The 20,322-nt window shown below is 46.3% G+C and overlaps 1 protein-coding gene across 1 annotated transcript in view; it reads right to left on the reverse strand.

The window, feature by feature from the left end:
- The window catches only part of LOC8036995 (KICSTOR complex protein SZT2), a 169,139-nt gene that overhangs the window by 101,781 nt on the left and 47,036 nt on the right, over positions 1-20,322 (reverse strand). The window contains exons 22-29 of the mRNA XM_042289347.1: positions 14,273-14,467; positions 11,391-11,517; positions 11,038-11,290; positions 9,601-10,343; positions 5,650-5,785; positions 3,287-3,571; positions 2,587-2,764; positions 2,021-2,156 (exon numbers count right to left, since the gene is read on the reverse strand). Of these exons, the coding sequence (XP_042145281.1) occupies positions 2,021-2,156; positions 2,587-2,764; positions 3,287-3,571; positions 5,650-5,785; positions 9,601-10,343; positions 11,038-11,290; positions 11,391-11,517; positions 14,273-14,467 (2,053 nt within the window). The remainder of the gene's footprint in view (positions 1-2,020; positions 2,157-2,586; positions 2,765-3,286; positions 3,572-5,649; positions 5,786-9,600; positions 10,344-11,037; positions 11,291-11,390; positions 11,518-14,272; positions 14,468-20,322) is intronic.

Below are 20,322 nucleotides of genomic sequence, written 5' to 3' on the forward strand. Positions count from 1 at the left end.
CCATATTTTTGCCTGGAACATTCTAAATGCACGGGTCGTCCAGATTTTCGTAACTGGTGCGAGTTGCAACAATAAAAATTCTCAAACTAGTGCTGCGCGTCTCGATTCTTTGTTGGTCTATACCAAAAAGTAATCGACAAAAAAAGCTGCTTGAAGCTTTGTACTTTTTTCACCTATGACGTCCAAGCTGATTACATTTTTTGTGATTATAATTCTATTGCATTACTAAAGCCTCGCACTAACTCCCGGGTAGGCGATGCAAAATTAAAATGAGATACCCAGAAAACCGTTGCAGGTGCCCTGAAGTCACTGACGCAAATCTTGAGGAATGTATCTGGAAAAGTATTTGGAGGAGACCAAATACATTTGGTTGTATTTGTATCTTGTACTTAAATGCTTTTTTGGAAATGTAATTAGATTTGTAATGAAATACATTTTTGGACGAAGTATTTGTATTTGTATTTCGATACATATTTGCATGTATTTTGCCCATCACTGTCCGACCCCTAACTCCGGAACGTCACAGTTAAGATCCTGCGCCATTGCAGACTCTACTGGAGCACCACCCGCACTGAAGGGTCGAACTTGCATCCAGCAGCGCGGCTGCTGGTTGCTTCTAGATGAAGAATGGCCATGAACGAGCACCGAAAACCTAAACTGCCCCCATCACGCGTGTCAATACAAAAAAACATGGTTGGCACTCCAGCATAATCACGACACTCTATCAAACGACGTGCGGCCGTTAATCGTGCGAAAAACTGCGAAAAGAAGCTGCGGGAAGTGAGGCGCGAGGCTGTTCTAGTGGCTATTCTGGAGTAGCTCTTACAAGGAGTGCCGCCACACCCGGGAGTGGGGCGTGCCGTGTGCTGCTCAATGCTGTACATTCAGGCTAACTTGCAAGCCGCTATGAATAATACTCGTTCGTGCAAATAAAAGAAAAAATAGCTTGCAAAATGAGCACACAATAGCACAATGCAACAGGTACAGCCGGCTGAACTTGTAACAAGTCGAGGTGTTCTTGATATCGCGATTGTTTCGTTTTCGTCGGCGTTGGAACACTTTGGTTCGATTATAAATCGACCCTCCCACTTCAGATTTTAAAAAAATTGAAAAAGAGGTCGACCTACATTCGCGTAAATATGGTACTCAGAAAACGAAAAGGTACAAAGAGCACTTTTGGAAGAGGACGAGTCATCAATGGTTGCAATACTGTATAGCTACATAATGACTAGGCTTCAATTATAATTTCTAACTCTGTTGGTTGTAAATCAATCAGTTTTTCTTTCACTGAGATACGACAGTCTTGCTCAGCTAGGCAGAACTTGAGCTCATGACACAACTAAGAAGTTGTCCAAGGGGGCAAACAGCAACACACAAAAGCAAATGAAAATGCGGAATAAAACACAACGAAAATGTACCCTAGCGTATTTAGTAGTTTCATCATTTTTAAATTTTTTATAGCATCCCCCCAAGGAGCAGCCCCACCACAAGGGAGCACTCTATTAAAGTCTCCACAATGTGAGAAAGTTAATAAATATAATTAAAAAATACTAAAAATTCAGAAACCCTGCTATATTAATTGATGATAAAAAGCATGCAGCACATGTTTCGCTTTAGAAAAAAAAAAATATCAGCCATTACGAGACAATATCTTTTTCTAGTAACCTCACCACGACTTAGCAGGTTTGGTTCCTGCATGCTCTGGACATGATACACTAAAAGAAAACGACAGTTCCACTCTCCTTCTCAGCTTAGAAAGTTAACAACAAAACCCAGCAACATCCAAGGTGGCCACAAGTAAGACTCCACCCTTTAGACTGTTTTGTGTGAGCCTGGTAGAAGATAAGCACTGAAAAAACAAGGACGAGAAGAGACATAAACGCTGGCCAGTGTTTACGTCTCTTCTCGTCCTTGTTTTTTCGGCGCCTATCTTCGATCATGAACCAACTGGCCCAAATTGCCATCTTAAAGCCTGATAGAGCTTTGCCGAGAAATCGAGACATCCGTGGGCACCACCCACGTTCGGCGTCCATGGAAAACTCGACGTTGTGCGATCGGTCCGTGTCTGTGTCGTCCCAGTCGTACAGATGAGCCTCGTCCTCGCGATTGGCGTCGCCTGCACCGTTGGCACCGCCGCCTTCGTCCTTGGGGCCCCACTGCACAGCATACAACGGTTAGAGATGAATCGAGGTTGTGAGGACTAACCACTGACTAAAATAGAAGATATGCACTGCTACACAGTAATTTCTCACTGGAACTTACTTGGGTAGCAAAGGTGACCCGCTACAATTCAAAATCAAAACGAAACAAAAATTGCAACATGCACGAAGAAGGCAGCGCAGTGTTAGATTTTGCCAGATTTTGCAGGCATTGTTGACATGGTGCATCTTTGCTGGCCAATTTAAAAAAAAGTTTAGATAATATTATGTAAAAACATCTTTCTGGTCTGCCTAGGTAACATATACTGAAGAGAACTGCACAGTTTCCTGGATACCAAGATGTGATTGAGGCTTCCCTTTAAGAGAGGCCAATAGAAGGACAAGGGAAGGGTGAGGGAAGGCCGAGAAAAGGCAGAGAGAAACGAACCGTCCCGACGGACTGGCGGGGCGGGCAGAAGTAGTAGTAGTCCGGGTGGGAGGGAATCCGCTGGAAGACTTCCTCAAGGAGTTCCTGGAAGCGCTGCTTGATGCTCAGGTGGAGCTGCTGCACCAGCTCGCACGGGTGGTGGCGCTCCAGCAGGTTCACTGGGAATGGGCTGCTGGCACTGCTTTCCACCATTGCGTCAAAAAGAGAGAAAGGGAGCAAAAGAATGCAAGAGAAGCCATCAGGTGACGATCCAAAACGGAACTATCGTTTCAAATGACCTTTTGCTAAATTACCCAAGCACCAAGGAGCATGCTGCAAGTATGGAGCATGCTGCTCCAAGCACCAAGGAGCATGCCAGCACATGCACTGCACGTGCTGTCATGTGCAGCAGCGACTGTTCCAAAACAAAAATCTAGGGGAAACGGCACTCTGCGTGCTCATTTGTCTGCACCTTTATTTTTTTTATGCATTTCAAATCTTTTATACAAATATGGCAAGCACATGCAATGCGTGCACCTGGGTTCTTAGCATTCTCCTTGGCGCCCGGCTAGGATGACGAAAGGTCCGTTCCATAAGAGCCGGTGAAGACTGCCAAGCTTCCCCACGGCAGAAACTTCCGCTTCCCCACATCATAAGGCCCTAAATTCCCCAGACCAAGACCAAATTTGCACACAAAGAACCACGCCGCCTGGGTACCCACCCGTCGGTGCTGAGCTGGCAGTCTGGGTGGTCGTCGACAAATTCCTTCAATGTTGCCGAGGCGTCGGAAGTCGCCAGCGTCGTCTGCTGCGGGGCGCCATCCTGGCTGCTCCCGCAGGCACGGTGGGAATGCTCCACTGTGGTCTTGATGCGGAAGTCCCGCGTGTGTCCACAGATAGACTGGAGGAACTCCGTGATGTCCACCGTTAGGATGGTCTCCTCGCAGGCGTCTTCCACCACCGTGCTCACATCCTGAGTGTCCACTGGAAGGCCCTCGCGGAGCGCCCTATGGAAACGATCAAGAAATTACGACTTCGACAATGCTCCAACAGCCCGGAGGCGGCAGAAAAGGTGGTCTGTGTGGTGACTGTGTTACAGTGACTTTCGGTAAAATATGGGCCTCCAAGAGACGTGCGTTGTTTTAATTCTGCACGCCACTGCATGAACTGCTTCAAAAGTGACACATAGAGCCCTTCCACTTCACAAGAAGATGGGAGGACCAGCAAAACTGTTATCTTTACGACGTCTAGGACGATACCTAGAGGAGGATGTCTAGGACGACCTCAAGAACACTTCACAAGAAGATGGAGGACCAGCGAAGCTGTTATCTTTACGACGTCTAGGACAATACCTGGAGGACGATGGCTAGGACGACCTCAAGAACGACTTCATGGATGACCTAGAGGACAACGCCTAGAGGACGACGTCTAGGACGACCTCAAGGACAACGTCTAAGACGACCTTAAGTAGGAGACCTCAGGGACAACGTCTGGGACGACCTCGAGGACAACATCTAGGGCGACCTCAAGGACGAGTTCTAGGACGACCTCAAGGACGACCTTAAGGATGACGTTCATGACGACCTCAAGGACAACGCCTAGAGGACGTCGTCCTCCAGGACGACTTCTAGGACGACGCAATCAGACAACCGGCAAGCCGGTTGTCTGGTTGCCGCCGTCGCTTATAGATGCAGTGCCTGTCTGGAGTTTTGTGTCGACATTTGTTTGTCCGCGGACACGATACTGGAAAAACTAGCCCTTAACAACTCTGCTGTAAGAAGATACGCAATGATTGACTAAACCCCCGAGACTATGCATATGCAAAGAAGCAACACTGACTGGAAAGAAACGTGCAACAGAAATCCAACCTTCTTGAAGCAACCATGAAACGACCTTCAGGCTTTACCTTCGTTGTGCTCAGAACAAGCTCCTCTCGATCACGAAGGATGGTACAGATGTAATATTTTAAAAAGTGACAATTTTCGGGGAAAAAAAGATTAATGAGACTTGGATTGCTTTCTCTTTTTTTTTCCCACAGTTAGCTGTATACTGAATGTGTCCACCACCACTGTAGGGGCTACAACAAAGAGATGACTGTCACTTCCCAACAAATAATCAATAAAGTCAAGCTCAATGAAGGTAGGTTAGAAGACATGCTAGAATCAACCACAGAACCATAAAAGTCGCAAAAAATAAAGAAAAAAGAAACAAACGACCACACAAAGTGTGAAGCAATTGACAGCGGTAGTTGCTGCATTGGAGAAAGACATGTTGAAGGAAATTTGCCTTCAGCCAGTGTGCTGTACAATGTTTGCAATGGGTTCTCCGCATTCAGTGGAATTGATGTAGGAGATGTGTGTGAGGAGATGTGAGCTTTGGTAGAACGATTGTGCAAGATGTAGCACGTCTTAACAAAGGGACACAAAGATGCACATTTTTTTTCTTTCCTGAAATTTTTTTTTTTAGAATGTGGACACCAGTGATTGTGCCTGCGATGGAAACGAAGGTATGTATGTGAGCCGTACGGTAGAGGCGCGGAGAGCGCACGAGAACGGAACCTGGGCGGCGGCAGTGGGGAGGCGAGGGACTGTGTCCACACAGCGCGGCCAAATGGGTATTTTGCAATGGCCGCTGTCAAAGAGGGGGAGGGTGGGGTGGGGGGGAGGGCAGAGTGTTGCTAGAGGGTACGTAAATGCAGCAGAAACGATGGGGAGGCAGAAAGTGCTCTCCCCGTGATCACGTGAGTTTTTCGGAACGGCGGCAGCCTGCAGGCAGTTGGCGTGTATGTGTGAGGAACGACGAGGAGAGGGAGAGCAGTGCCCTTGCTGGAGACTGGGGCTTTGCATTCGCACATAAGCATTTTTTGCCGGGAAGGGGCACCAACGGCTACCGCTGTGAAAAGAACAACAGCTGATAGTTACCAGAAAGTCACAACATCGCAATAGGCACACCTTAGGAGGCCGGAATGAATCCTGCAGTCCCTCACCACCAAGTTCCACATCACGACCCCTTTAAGATCTTGCGAAAGAAGTGCGTGGTTCATAGACGTAAACACAACTGTGCCCAACGTGAGAGGGGTACCTGCCTGAACACGCCGTAGACAAAGCTCTTGGAGAACGCCTTGCGCAAGCGGGAGCAGTGCTTTCTTGCGAGGAACCGGTCGCCACCGATCTCGGAGTCGTCTGATTTTGGTTCAGGGGATACCGTCTTGTAGAGGGATCCTGGAAAAGCCAACAATACATTCCAGAACATTCTAATACATTCCAGAACTAAACAAGATCTTCGCATAATATCAAAATGTGAATGCTTCAAAGCATGCTGAAAACAACGAAGAACGAAGACACCAAACCAAAGTGTGACCATGTCGCAAAAACCTCGTAACATTGCAAAGACGTCGTAATTCTTGGTTTCAATAAGATTTCGTTCGATCGATTGAGCATATTGAAAAGGCTCCCACCATAAGAGCGGTGAAGGCCGATTTAAAGAAAGTGCCGGTTAGTGAAAAACCTAAGCATTTAGAGACACCGTGCTGACCGCATCAGCAAAGGGCACGAAATAGTGATGACGTCGACATATGAAGACAGGTATGGCTGATAAAGGGAAAACGAGTCATCCTAATGTTTTCAAGCATGTGGTTCTTGCTTGCATCTCTCAAAACAATTAACGTTGCTCGTGGTGGCGGCATGCCCTCCTACTTTCGATCATCTACTGGTCTACTTGTAGTCGAACTGTGTCGCAAACAAATAGAAAAGGTAGACGAGATTCTAAACTCATTCAACACTGCATATAAAATAATTCCAATTTTTTACAATTATATTTTTGGTACTAGTAGGGTCTCGCACATTTGCACATAGGCGATGCGGGTGCAAAAGAAAAAGCACTTCTTATGAGTTGTAAACGCGGATGAATGTCGAATTGAACGCTGCTGAGTGCTCCTTCGAGCTTTACGGTGCGAGTATTGAGGCGCCGCCATGTTCGTCAGCACAGAGAGGAGCACCAGCTCTTGCTCGCTCGCTTGCTCGCTGGGGTCACGTGACCCCCGTGAGGTCACATGACTTTGGTCAGGTCACGTGACCCCGACGACGTCACATGACCCCCGTGAGGTCACGAGGGTCGCGTGACCTACGGTTACGCCGACGGCGACGCCGCTCAGAGGGACGACTAGCACGCAGGATGAGGGGGTGAGGAGGAGGAAGGAGTGGTATACGATCCCCTCAGTACCCTTTCCTCCTCCTCCTCAAGAGCTGCGCTCTAATTCGGTGGTACAGGGGGTTGTAAGCGACTTCCATATTTTAAGAAATTTTTTTTTTTTTCTGGGTAGTGTACCTCCCAAGACATTCAGTCACTGGCATCCTAAAAGACATATAGAGTGGCTTACTACGTTCACTCTTCTTGCTTCATGATTTGTTCTTTGACGCTCTTATTGGCTAATGCCACAGGCACCCCAACTGGAGTTCGTCCAGGGCACTCGAAGGTGTAGGGCCGGCCCTGGCCGTGACTGTGTGCCGACTGCCGGGCGTGTGCCAACGGCGAGCATCCACAGTTCTTTTGCGATGTGCGTTCCAAACCATTAAGATTGCTGGTCTTAGCAGCCTAACAATGTGAGCTCCTTCTGAGCATTCGCTGTAAACAGCGCACTCAAGTATGGCGTCTGGCGAGTATACCCCACATTGACCATTCCAATGAAGAGCTTTAGGCAGGTGAAATCTTCAGTTTGTGCGCACGGCGAGTGTTTTCCTCCATTTCGAAAAACATGAGCCCGCACGTGTTGGGCTGTGAAGATCACATGCTGGGCTCTGGTTTTTTATTCATCGAAAAGGTGCATACGTACAAGCCGAAGTTTTATTCAGAAATTGTGCCACTTCTTTCTCTGAAGAAGTACTTTCTTCCAAGCACGCGGGTGCGCTGCGGCGAAGCAAGACACGCAAAATCGCATTGACTACACTGCGGTTGTTGCTTTATTCACTACAGTACATCAGAGAGCGGTGGGAAGCGCACTCAACGATACTAATCCGCCGGAACAGGCCACGAACAAGAAAAATACTATGAAACTTCCAAGTACTGCTGGTGTTTGACGTGAAATCAAATTGAATACTGTAAACGACTCAATTTTTGAGAGGACCCAATTTTTGTGAATTTCACGGAATCACCTACGATTTGCCAAAAAATAGGCCCTGCGAACATGTCTCCCTATGGACGAAAATACATAGCATAACCACACTGATTCGCAAAAATTAAAATCTGCAAAATATTTTTAAATACCACACTTGCTCACATTTTGGTCAAATGTAGCAGGATATAGGGTGAGATACCCTAGGTGAAAGAGGTTTTGGAGCAATTTTTGGGGCAGAAAAATCTGGATTTTGGAGCAGCTTAGGAGCACAAAATTCTCGTTTTGGAGCAGCAGTTTATGCAGTTTGAGCAACTTCGAAGCACAAAAGTCTACAGTTTGGAGCAGAAAATTTTAGAGCAGCTTATCAGCAATTTAAATCATAAAAACACTGATATAAATCACATAAATCACATTTTTCGTTTTTAATCGTTATTTTTGACCACCCTGGTTCTAATAAGTCATCAGCGCCGATACACACAGAGATAAAATATTTAAAAAAAAAAGCGGAGAAGGCAAACTCGAGTTTTAGGCACATAGATGAGAAAAGGAAACACAGGCTTGCTGCAAAGTTAGGTGGGCACCAGGTACCTCAAGTTTATACGAACTGGTGCCAAAGCGCAATTGTAGTGTAAAACTTTTTAAAGCGGTCATTCGAGAGCATGAACAGGGAAGCACGGTTTACTACAACCAGACACTGAATGGACGCTCGTAGAAAGCACGTGCAGATAGAAAAAATACTCCCCACAAAAGTGAGTCACAAGGTAAAAAAATTACCGCATCTCCACGTGGTGAATGATGTTAATTGGGGCGAAGCTCTGGTGGTGCTGATGATACTGATTTTGTTCATATATGCGCATTTGAGCATTTGACCGCAGCGCCCTCTCGTCTATAAACGTAGAGCCAATGCGTGCAAAGTTTAACGCGATTATATATGCATTTGATTGCAGTGTCCTCTCCTGTATAGACGTTGAGCGGCTACATGCAACGTTTCATCCATGACATCCCCAGCTCTTGAGTTACTACCACATCTCGGAGCCCCCTACTCGTCCCGGAGTCGTGGCCGAGTGGTTCAGGCGATGGACTAGAAATCCATGAAGGTCTCCCCGCACAGGTTCGAATCCTGTCGACTGCGCAAACATTTTTTCTTTTTTTTACAAAAACAGATGGGATGGCAATAGATGTGAGCACGGACGCCGGACAAGGCTAGACCCTAAGCAGCTTCGCCCCTAATGGTGAATTGGTAGAAAAACTATGAGCACCACATGCACGCTAAATACGGGTTTGTGATCGATTAATTTGACTGCTCACGCACTGGAAGCACGTGTGTGATAACCGAAAGTACTCACGGCAACGGCGCCGTCCATTTTGACGAGATTACGGACACGAATGAACAATTATACAATGGAGGCGCTCAATATCACTTTTAAGAAAAGGTTTACTCTCGAAATGAAAGAAATACCTAGGTTTGCTCATCATGATAGTCTGTGCGTTGTACCTCCCGCGGCCAGACAGCAAGACCGCGTGACAGTGCACCGTTAGCATGCAGTCAAAAATGATAGCGAAAAGTAGTAGGAAAATCGGGAAAAGATCATGTATCATAGGTGTAGAACGGTACTACAGCTGAAATCTTCGAATCCGGCGGTTGCTTGCGCTACCCTATACCCGTGCCATGTACTTTACTATGACGACATTGAATGTTGCCAACCAAGCTCTCGTTTCCCGCTAAATCTAGCATCGCCGCAAACTTTTTTTTTTTTTAATTACTTTAGTGCAGTGTGACGCAATTTCGACCGATTTCACATTCTTGGCGCCGCTAGGCGCAGAAAATTGGGTTTGTATCAAAATGGCGCAATTGGCACAGATGTCACACCCCTGCAGGACTTGTCGCAAATGGCGCAGCAATCGCGTGACTGACAAACTCACCTTCAATTCCTTCCGGCCTGTTCTCCAGCCAGCCCGGATCTACAGAGCACGGTCTCTCCTCTTCCGCCTTCAGGGTGAGATCCAGGTAGGTGTCCTTCCACTTTCGCACCCCGCCCGTGTAAACGAGGCGGCCGATCACCGCCGACACCGGCGCGTCGTACACATAAACGGGCAGGGCGATCGACACCCTCTCTACCCGACGAGCCACCTCCTCTGCGCCTGCCTGTCCGCCAAGCGGAGTCGACACCGCGGGAGGGTGAGGGGGCGCCCACTCGGACATCGTTGAATTGAGATCGTTGACCTCGCAGGGTTCAACGGCCTCGATCGACAGCCGCCGCTGCGGCGACGCGCGACCTCCCGCGAGGTCGGAGCACGCCGACAACAGCGCGGGCTCCGAACGCGCGGACCCGAGCTGGTGGAGGTCACCTTCCGACGCACTGAAGGGCGAGGATGGTCGTCTGCTTTGAAGCGGCGTGGAAGTGGCTCCGGCGGTGGACTCCGAAGGCAAGACTGCGTCCGAGGACGACTCGGTGCGGAGCAGAGAGTAGTCTCCTGGCGGTGGGCTGTGCCAGTTGGCGGGTCGGCCCTGCACGTTCGTGACGGGAGGGGCGGTCGTCCGCGGCATCATGAGGCGCCGCAAGTTCGAGTAGGACGCTGGGAGGAAGCAGAGCACCACGTGGGAGTTGGGCGACGGGTGCTCGCTCCCGTCGACGCCCGAGAAGCTGGCCACGAAGCAGCGCCACCTGCAGTGAGACGGGCCTAAGTGAGCGTACGAGGTGTGCAAGCGATGACCGAATGGGGTCCCGTTCGCTTTGGTAGCCCTTAATTCTGTCTCGGGGCTACGTGCTGATGAAGGATACGGAAGCTAGACGCCTATTAAACAGGTCCGGCTATTTTAAAATACTGTTTTGGATGCCAAAACGATTTTGTTGTCCAAACAAGCGACCTACAAATGCGAAATGGCCTCAAAGCGTTGCTGAAACTGATGAAATCTTACGCAACTATCAAAACTGCAAAAAGTCCTTGTACAAAGGAACGCTGTCTGCAGGAGCTGTCACAACAAAAGCTAAATGTGTCGAAAGGGCCTTGATACCAGGCTACGGGTGTGTAAGATGTGCTCACAACAAAGCTGAATGTTTGGAAGAACCTAGATGCCTGGCTACGAGCCTTGATGCTAAGCTTTTGGTGTGTAAGAGGTGCTCACAACAAAGCTAAATGTGCTGAACAACCCTGATGCCTGGCTATGAGTCTTGATGCTGGGCTGTGGGTGTGTAAGAGGTGCTCACAACAAAGCTAAATGTGTGCAAAAATCGTGATGCCTGGCTACGAGCCTTGATGCCTGGCTACGAGTGTGCAAAAAGTGCTCATAAAAAAGCTAAACATGTAGAAAGAGCCCCGTTGCTGTGTCCAGATTACGTGTATGCTGAAAGCACTCACAAGACGGGTGGCAGGTCAACAGGGGGCAAGTCGAAAGGCATGCCGTGGGCGTGGACGTCTCGGGGACGGTTGTGAATCTCGTTGGGGAACACGGCATTCTCGTCGTGTGTCAACGGAATCTCTTGGTCGTGCAGGGCTTGCAGGTTCTCCAGCAGCTGGTCATAAAGGATGTCGTTGGGCTCGGGGGTGGGCCGGCCGTTCAGACCCAAACCCGCGTGACCGCCGCAGTTGTCGAGCTCGGTCGGTGTCAGCTCTGCGAAAAAAACGAGAAATGGCACGTTGGCTGGTGTCGGGACAAGGTACTTGCGTCAAAATTGGCTTAAAAAATGATGTTGGTGTTTGTAAAGGCTCACCTTGAACAAAAGTAGAAAGTAGAATTTCAGTTTGCTGACACTTGGACAGCAGCTTAATGATGCTAAAGCAGAACGGGATCAGGCCCACCGTAGGCTCGGGGGCCACGGGCTGAGGCAGTGACAGCGTCTGCGGCGAAGAGAGAAACCAAGAAAATGGTAACATGAATGAAACACAGGAAGCATAGCACCCAGTAATGCCTTTAATTAAGAGTAGCATCATGTTGAAACACAAAAAGAAAAATGTCAGGCTTCTAACTTACTAGATGTGGCCAAAGATGAATGTTTTATTCTTCGTTTCATATAAATCGAATCAATTCTATGGACAAAGCTCCGCGAATGACAAAGCCAACACAGTCGCCGACCGATTTTTCAGATGCCATCCGAACTTGTTCAATATTTCAAACATAAAAGAGGAACCGTGACCTACCCAATAGAAATGGTGCGCATTCACGACTGATGTTTCGGACAACTTGAAGTCTGAAAGTTTGATTTTTCGGAAAAAATCGTCATCAGAGATCAGTGGGAAACACCGCCGAGAAGCCGCCCTTTTAGATTTTATGTTGCCTTCACATGAATTGGCTTGGCCTGGCAGCGCCACTTGAGTACTGCTAAGTCCCACTGCTAGGTGGCGCTATACTGCTTTCTTTTCTTTTTCCCCCTAGCTGCGCATCATTATCATCATCGTTACCATCTTGCTTTGTTCATTCGCCATTCTGCAGTCAGGGACTTGCGCTCCTCATCTCGTCTCGGTGAATCGTGCTTTCAGACTACGCTGGCTTGGACGTCGTGGCCCCATTTGTTCTGTTGCTGCGAAGCGTGGCTAAGAAGTGCACAAAGTACTCGACCATAACACTAGAAAAAAAAGGCAGCAATTCTCAATCTAATAGAAAGTGGCCGAACACAAATGGAGGCGTAACCTGAAACAAGGCGCGTAGGCATAACCTGAAGCAAGGCACTATTCAAGGCTTTCTTAAGCCCGCTTAGACTTAATAAATGAAAGTTTTTTAATCTGCTGATTTTTCGAACTGTTCTATTACTCGGACATTTTTTCGGTTTGTGCGAAATCTGAAAAATCGTTCGGCGACTGTACATTCATTTTCCCACAAAAATCAGGTCTTCACTGCTTCACACTAAGCAAAACTCCTCACATGCTGATTTCAAGCTCACTTTCCCAGCACAGGTCAGAAAGCCTTTTTCCCTGCTTCGTCACTAGGCAAGCTCGATTCACAAATTACCAGCGATGTTCTCCCCCCGGTAAAACAGACACATGGAAGTGTACTACAGAGCTTAACGCAATAGCAACTCAGAAAAATCACCTGAAAAAAGATTGTTGCGGAAATAGCTACGCAGATCGCCGTTGATATGCGATAACCTTTTTGCTTGTCTTGTATCATGCGAATGTTTCTTTATTAAACTGCTTAGGAACTGTCGCAGAAATTCTAGCAATATTTTTGGTCGACATCCACAGTGTCCTATCGCATTTAAAACCAATCCACATAGCTTCCCAACCTACTACTACGTTTATATAGATATTATGTTTGTAAAGATATAGAGAGAAACATTTGAAATGCAGTAAGGCTACAACAAAAATTGTTGGTTGGTGGCGGGAGGCCCTCGCAGAAAGCGGACATTTGAATTGCAGTAAGGCTACAACAAAAATTGTTGGTTGGTGGCGGGAGGCCCTCCGCTTTCTGCGAGGGCCTCCCGCCACCAACCAACAATTTTTGTTGTAGCCTTACTGCAATTCAAATGTTTCTCTCTATATCTATACAAACATAATATCTATATAAACGTAGTAAGACCCTTGGTAACTGCGTTTGTCATTGAGGAGCTAACATATCAGGCACGTTGCCAGGGGGGCGGCCCATGGGGCCCGGGCCCCCCCTGAAATCTTCCATTTTGCTGGGACCTCCTCTCCCCCCTCCCCCTCATACAGCATTTTGTCATGGGTGGCCCCCCCCCCCCCCCCCCCAAAACAAAATCTTGGCTACGTGCCTGTAACGTATCATGTCACAATCATTGGGCGTGTTAACCCGTTAAGCATACACGACGTCTGCTTTGTTAGTTACAGAGCGACGTCTCCTTGTTAGTCAAAGCAGACGTTACGACGTCTGCTTTGTTAGTTACGAATGCAGAAGTGCATAGGATTTGCTCACGAACCCATGTACAGCAAATTATCGTTGATATCGAACTCACAAAAAATTTGAATAAAATGCATGTAAAAAGTACTTTTTATTACGAACAACATATTGGCTATATCAAACTTTTTCCCCCGGGAAGGCTTCCAAAAACGTGCAAACAATCGCCTTCCAGCCTGTCCCTGTCCGTCCCTCCCTCCCCCTCTCCCTCCCTCCGTCCCTCCCCCCCCAAAAAGAAGGAAAAAACTAAAATTCCAAAAGCTCAAGTTGCGAACAAAATTGAGCGAAGAGAAGCAATTCAGAATGGGAGAAAGCTCAAAAAATACATTGTGCACGCTCGCACAAAAAAAAAACAAAAAACTTTTCATCCCAAAACGGTTCCTTACGAAGAGAGGCGATTCAGTAAAAGAGATAAGCTTAAAAAATAAAAAAAAAAAAGCTTTGCACGCAAGCAAAAAAAAAACGAAAAAAAAAAACAACCTTTTAGCATGTTGTTACAACGTGGAAGTGAAGAGATGAGAAAAAAGAGAAGCTCTCGCCTTACAACGAACGCATCGTGGAAGTTCGTTGTAAATGGTGTTTGCTATATCGAAATACTTGGTACATTGAACTGATTGTAGCATCTCCTGCTGTTCGTCATAAACGGGTTTGACTGTACAATTAAAAAAACCTATCCCCTTGCACGGACATCCCAACGTCACGAGTGTGGAGCTGTGCTACTCCACGCATCAGAGTTCTACGCACCTGGACAAACGTCACGTCCGGCGTGGAGCGTGCTCCGAGCGAGAGCTGAGGTCCCAGGGCGGGAGTAACAGGGGGTGTCGGGGGCAGCCTTTGAGAGTGCGCACTGGGACAGGGCAGCTCCGGCTTCACGCAGCTCAGGTTCAGGTGCTCGAGCGTGATCAGGGACGACAGGCACTCGAAATCCTTCTCAAACAGCTGCACAAGGAAACGTAAGAAAACCGAGGAAGACAAAGATCTTCACTCACCGTTCTCAGAAAACAAAACAAAATAGATATTAGTGTTTAAACGGCGTAGATATAGTGTACTAGAATGGGGGGTAGTGTTGGGACTGGAGCGGCTAGCACAAGATGCGTTGTGGAGAAAGCAACAGGTGTCCACACTGGAGCATTTACTGCAAGGTTGTGCACGCATGTGGCGACAGGCATGAGACTACATGATTGATTTGTCGTTTGGTAGATTTGGTAGTGAAGTAAATCACGAGGGATGAGGCGGGGTTCAAGACGCATCTCTAAGAGAGCGCTTATTTTTTAAACGCGTTAGCATTTATGGTTTTGGTACACGCAGCCATCTTTCGTTTGGACGATCTTGGCTTGGACTGGACGGAACTGGATTGGTGAGGCCACGCGCGGTTTCCGCCGTGCTCGTTTGCTCTGTTCAATCATTCGTTACGTCCACTTTCCCTCGCTCTTGCAGGATACATGACGGGCGCGACGACATAAAGCGTAATTTGCCGCAGACGCACCATCGTGCATCTCCCAAATCACTTACGCATGTGCAGGCCTGGCAGTCCTAATTGTTGTGTCGTCTGCTAGCTCACGCCCGCTTTGAAACTGCGCTTACATTATGAAATTAATGCAACTACAAATATATAAGTGGCACACACAATGTCCGAAGATTCAAGAAGCTTCCCGCTGATCCCACTTCAGCGTAAACTCTACACTTCGCGAACGCAGAGTGAACGGTTTGCGGACCATAGGCGACAACTGGGGCAAGCTGCAGTAGCTGCATCCGAAACTGCCGACACCCAGGAAAACAGACTGGGTCTTTGAAGACCACGGAATGCAAACCATTGCGAGGTTTGAATTTCCATCCTTCGCAGAGTCGGAACCCCTGGGATAAATGAGTTAGCATTTATCACAGAAACTAATTCGCCAACGATTTTGGCATAATTTTTTTAAGGCATTCGTAGTGCCCTTGCAACTACCTTGCCCAAACATCTCTTGCAGCTTTGTCCTTTGGAACACTGAAAAGAGACACTGTCCTCCCAAGCAGCCCGTTTGGCAGCCAGACGCATAGCAGCTGTTTTGTGGCCGTCTCGCTAACGGCATCTTGACATTGTAGAAAAAAAGATCAAAGTTAAAACCTTCCAATAAAACACACGAAACGAGTAAATCGTGGTCGGCTCGCAGAAACAACCGACATGCAAAATAAATGCAACGAAAACAGCAATGTTGCAAACGATTACAAATGTCAGACGCACTCACGGCCAAACTTGGCCAGCTGCAGCGACTTCTTACAGTTTTGAAGACTGCAGCATCGCACATGTTGTCTGCCTGTGCAGCCTCACAAGCTCCCGTTTCCGAGCCGCACCAGTCCCAACACTACCCCGTACTCTACTACACTGTGGTGTAAGACACTGGCTTATGCTGCAGACAAAAAATATATAGTCCAGTAACACTGCTGGCTTTGTGTATTTAATGTGCACTGCGCAGTAGTGACACACAACAGTGACCGCACGAAGTTACAACGTTCGTCTTGAACTCTAGATCAAAATGGACAGCGGTGGGGTTGAGTCCAAGATCCCTTGGGGTTCTGCAGCGCAAGCTCTCGCTCCGCATGCTCCAAGCTGCGGTGCGCCAACACACTCGGTCCCCGACCCCCGTGCCGTTCCCAAATGCACGTCGATTTTCGTCACGTATCAGGTTGTACGCGAACGATTGTGTTTTATACGAAGAAGTGTCCGCTAAGACGATGAGAGTGAAGTCAGACGGAGCGATCAAAAGCAAATTTCAGAGTGGTGCGACGAATCAATGACGTCTTCTTAAAGGGGCGGTGCAATGATTTTTGGGCTTTGGCCAATTCACTGCGGGAGTTAATGTGTCACTTATGAAAAGAAGAATAGAAAACCGTATTTTCTTGCTTGCACTAGTTTTTATAGTAAAAAGATTAAATAAATCAAAGGACAAAGTGCCTCTCAACTCTCATGTTGTCTTTCAAGTGACGTACTCCAGGGGACCACCTGGTTTCCCGGTGGAGACCCCAGCCAGTTCCTTCGCGATTGTCAACTTTTTGAGGATTAGCGTCGTCAGAGGTCGCGGCAAGCGATTGACACAAAAGACGGTTTGCCACGAGACTGACGGCGAGTGTAGCAGCAGAGGGGGACAGGTTTTGTTGGCTTCCCATGTTCCCCAGAGAAGTGTCGTCATAGTCCCCCTAACCGCCACACGTGGCTGCAGATCGGCAAATAACTTGGTTTTTCTCTTTGCGATTACGCGGCAGAATAGCAAATTTTCGAGGCAAGGCGATGCGTTTGTTGTCACTTGTGCCTCAATAAGCGATATGAAAAATACAAACTGCAAATTCTTTCAACGCTAAGTCGTTGCACTATTCCTTTAAGGCCCGCTCACATATACAGTGCGGTGCTATAACTCAACACTATAGACATAGTGCTGACTTTGTGCCATATGCCAGCACAGTACAAGTTCTTTGCTACATGTGACCAGGCCCCCCCTTCTCTTTAGAAAACAATAAAGCAATAACTCAGCTCTGAGCCAGCACTTACACTAGCACAAGTGCAGCCCTGACTTTACGCTATCTCGGCGCTTCGATGCATGTGTGAACTGGCCTCCAACATATTCAAATGTCAAATGGACGGTAACACTCATTTGGATAAATCCACCATAATATTGGGAGAGATGACCCACCCCCAAAAGATAACCCATCCCCTATTTTTGGCACGATTTGCTCTTTTTATCAAAAACACTGAAAGATAGCCCACATCTAATAATTCCAGGGCCCTGGCTAATAGTGACCTCAGCAGAAATGGTCTTAATTAGCCATGACGGGAGAAAAGCAGACATTGCTGACTGAGAAGGACAGTTGTCTTTGGTTCATTGCCCCTCCCTGCGATCAGAAGTCTTGCAGGTCGCAAACTCTAAAACCGGCATTTTTTTTTTCAACTTCTTTTTGATCGCACACTGAAAGTTAGCCTACTCTTTGTTTACACCCGATTTGCAATCGGTTTTAGGTAGGCTGTCTCTTAGGGTATTACGGAAAACTTGTCCCAACAGATTTCGTTTCTCGCACAATTAATAATACTAAAAAGGCTTACGAATATGCTGCACAAACTAACATACTAAAATACACATTTTTATTTTGCTTCACACCACTCGTGACTGGAGTGTGTCACCTGGTTCGTTGGTAGAGCCTCCTTCTGCTGGAATGTGCACTGGTTTGCACATTTGTATTTGAGTGTGATCTAGTGTGTTGTGCTTGCTTGTGAAGAGAAAGTGGTCTGCTGGGGTGGAGAGGTAAGTTCTGGCAGTAAGAGGAATCAATCTCTCTCCCCTCTTTTTTGAGACTCCTCTCTCAGGCGCGGAGGGGTTCCTTTTAGCCGACATATTTTGCTATTTGCAGAATGTTTGGATTGTGGACATGACTTAAAGATATAGACCCCGACATGCCTGAAAATTTTCTAAACACAGCAGCAAATATTGCTGAAATAATAACCCAAATGTTTAGCCAAAAATAATTTTTTTTTCTTGCAAAGTTAATGAATTTACAAGTTTGGTCCTCAGCGTGTTTTTCAAAGTGAAGGGCTCTATTGGTAACGAGGAAAAAGTGACGTCAGGGGAAGGCAGGGGTTCATTCTTTGGGCTGTAGACTTCAGCAGTTTCATGGTGTCAAATGAATGCTATGGAAGCTCTCTCCAGCACTTTGTGCAGGAGCACAAAAAAAATGCTTGGCAGAGTCCATTTCTAGACTGCCTGCTGGACCTGCAAGCCTGCCTGCCCCCGACATCGCGGCACTGAAAAGTGTGGATATATTTGTATCTTGGTTTTTGGCATCATTTTCACTTGCCGATTTCGAAACTCCTATTCTGAATGGCATACTGAAAAGAGTAAAGGCCGGAAATCTCAAGAATATATTTAGTTGTGGTAGCTCGAAAAATTGCCGGAGTACCTTTAAGCGCATTCACAATCGGACGAAACTGAACGACTGCACAAAAGTGAAGGACGAGACGCACGATAAAATGCTCGACACGTCATATTTGAGGGGTCGGATTCGTACGACGCATCCGCCACTTTGTTGCGCATGTGTCTGCTGCTTTGACCCCTTAACCATTTTAGACAAGCCTAGCTCGTCAACGTGGAGCCAATCCCCAAACTGTTCAGGACGTGTATAGCTCGTATGCTTTCCGCGGTTCATGCACTTAACCACTTTGAGACGAGCCAGGCTAGCTCATGGCTTAGTTTGCGGCTCTGCCACCAAATGGCAGTGCTGAATTTTCTTTTTCGATTTTGCTCCTATTTCATTTGCAGCTAGAATTATGATTTTAAAGGCAACAAACTTAATTTTGAAGACAACAATTAGGCAGTTGAGCGTCAGAAATTCCCCAAAACTAAAACGATTAGGGGTTATGATTTAGGTTTCTGCTGCCCAATCAAAAACATATTTTATAAAAAGAGATGTATTCTTAATTTTATTTTTACATATCCCCAAGGTAGAGCATTGAAGAGGGTAATGGGTAGTCAAAATAAAATACATATTAAAATTTTCAGCAGGTATATGAAAAAGCATGTACAAATGACTCACAGGAAAATAAAAAACAATTTAGTAAACAATTAACATAAAGCATAAAAATAAAAAATAAAATTTCTTCAGTGTCCAAAAAAATCTCTCGCAGCACCGAATTCCGCAATATTTATCATACCGGGTGTTTCACCAAACGCTGGTCAAATTTTTCCTGCAAAAACTATGAATAGCACAAGAAAAGTACCAATACTGGATTTGTCCCTGTACTCAGACAGGCACACATCGTTGCAGACCCTTAAGTCCTTAATCAGTTTTGCATAATTAACTTTTGTTTTCATTATTAAAAAAAAATTACACATGGTTTCAATTAGAAACTTGGTGGGCCTTATCAGAAACTACTAAATCAGTAAATTCTGAAAAATTCCAAGTACTAAAGAAGCATAGTATTTTGCAAAAGTTACATCACGAGCTACACGGCAGAGTTGTATGCAATTTTGGGACCTAGAAAAACTAAGTATGAGCTCCAGATCTTCCAAAATTGACCGAATTAAATGTTTTTTGTTGATGGCCAGAAAGCTTCTAATTTGAACCATATTTTAATTTTTACTATTTTAAAGTTAATAATGCACCACCAATTAGACTTAATTATCTTAAATGTTTTGGACCTCAGTAAATAACAGTGTTAACAGTAACTAATACGGTGTACCCAATCTTATTTTTGTATGATGCATAATCTTTGCAAGAAATTCGGCCGATGTTTAGTGAAATATAATGTGCACCGAGGGACTTCCACCGCTTCTTCCAGTATCACTCTAACCTATCTCGAGTCAAAAACAAAAATGCCCTCCCACCTGACAATGCCAGGCGAGGTTTGAATTGTGAAGGGAAATACTCATATTATTCGAGACGTTTCTATTGATGGTTAATGCTCTTTCCATTGTGAAAAAACCACAAACAAAAAACAAAGAAGGCTAGGAAAGTTAAGAGCACGTATACAACGTTCATTACTTGCTGAAGAGTACTGCTTCTATAACAATGCACAATTTTCAAGGTTATGTAAAAAGTTTTAAGCATGCAGGGCTACAGATAATTTCACGTTTTTGTATCAGTAGTTGCACGGTTAAACTCTGAGCAGCTTAAACATGCCCTAGTTTTTTTGTGCATTTTCAATACTTTTTTTATTTTAAAACCATGATTTCAATGGTTTAGCCCTAAGCTCACCGCAATTAGGGAAGTATTACCAAATGTGAAGCCCTCCAACATTACAAAACTGCATGTTTGTACATACTAAACAT

The sequence above is a fragment of the Ixodes scapularis genome, unplaced genomic scaffold (genome assembly GCF_016920785.2).
Source record: "Ixodes scapularis isolate PalLabHiFi unplaced genomic scaffold, ASM1692078v2 PGA_scaffold12__126_contigs__length_90152505, whole genome shotgun sequence".
Classification (NCBI taxonomy): Eukaryota; Metazoa; Arthropoda; class Arachnida; order Ixodida; family Ixodidae; genus Ixodes; species Ixodes scapularis.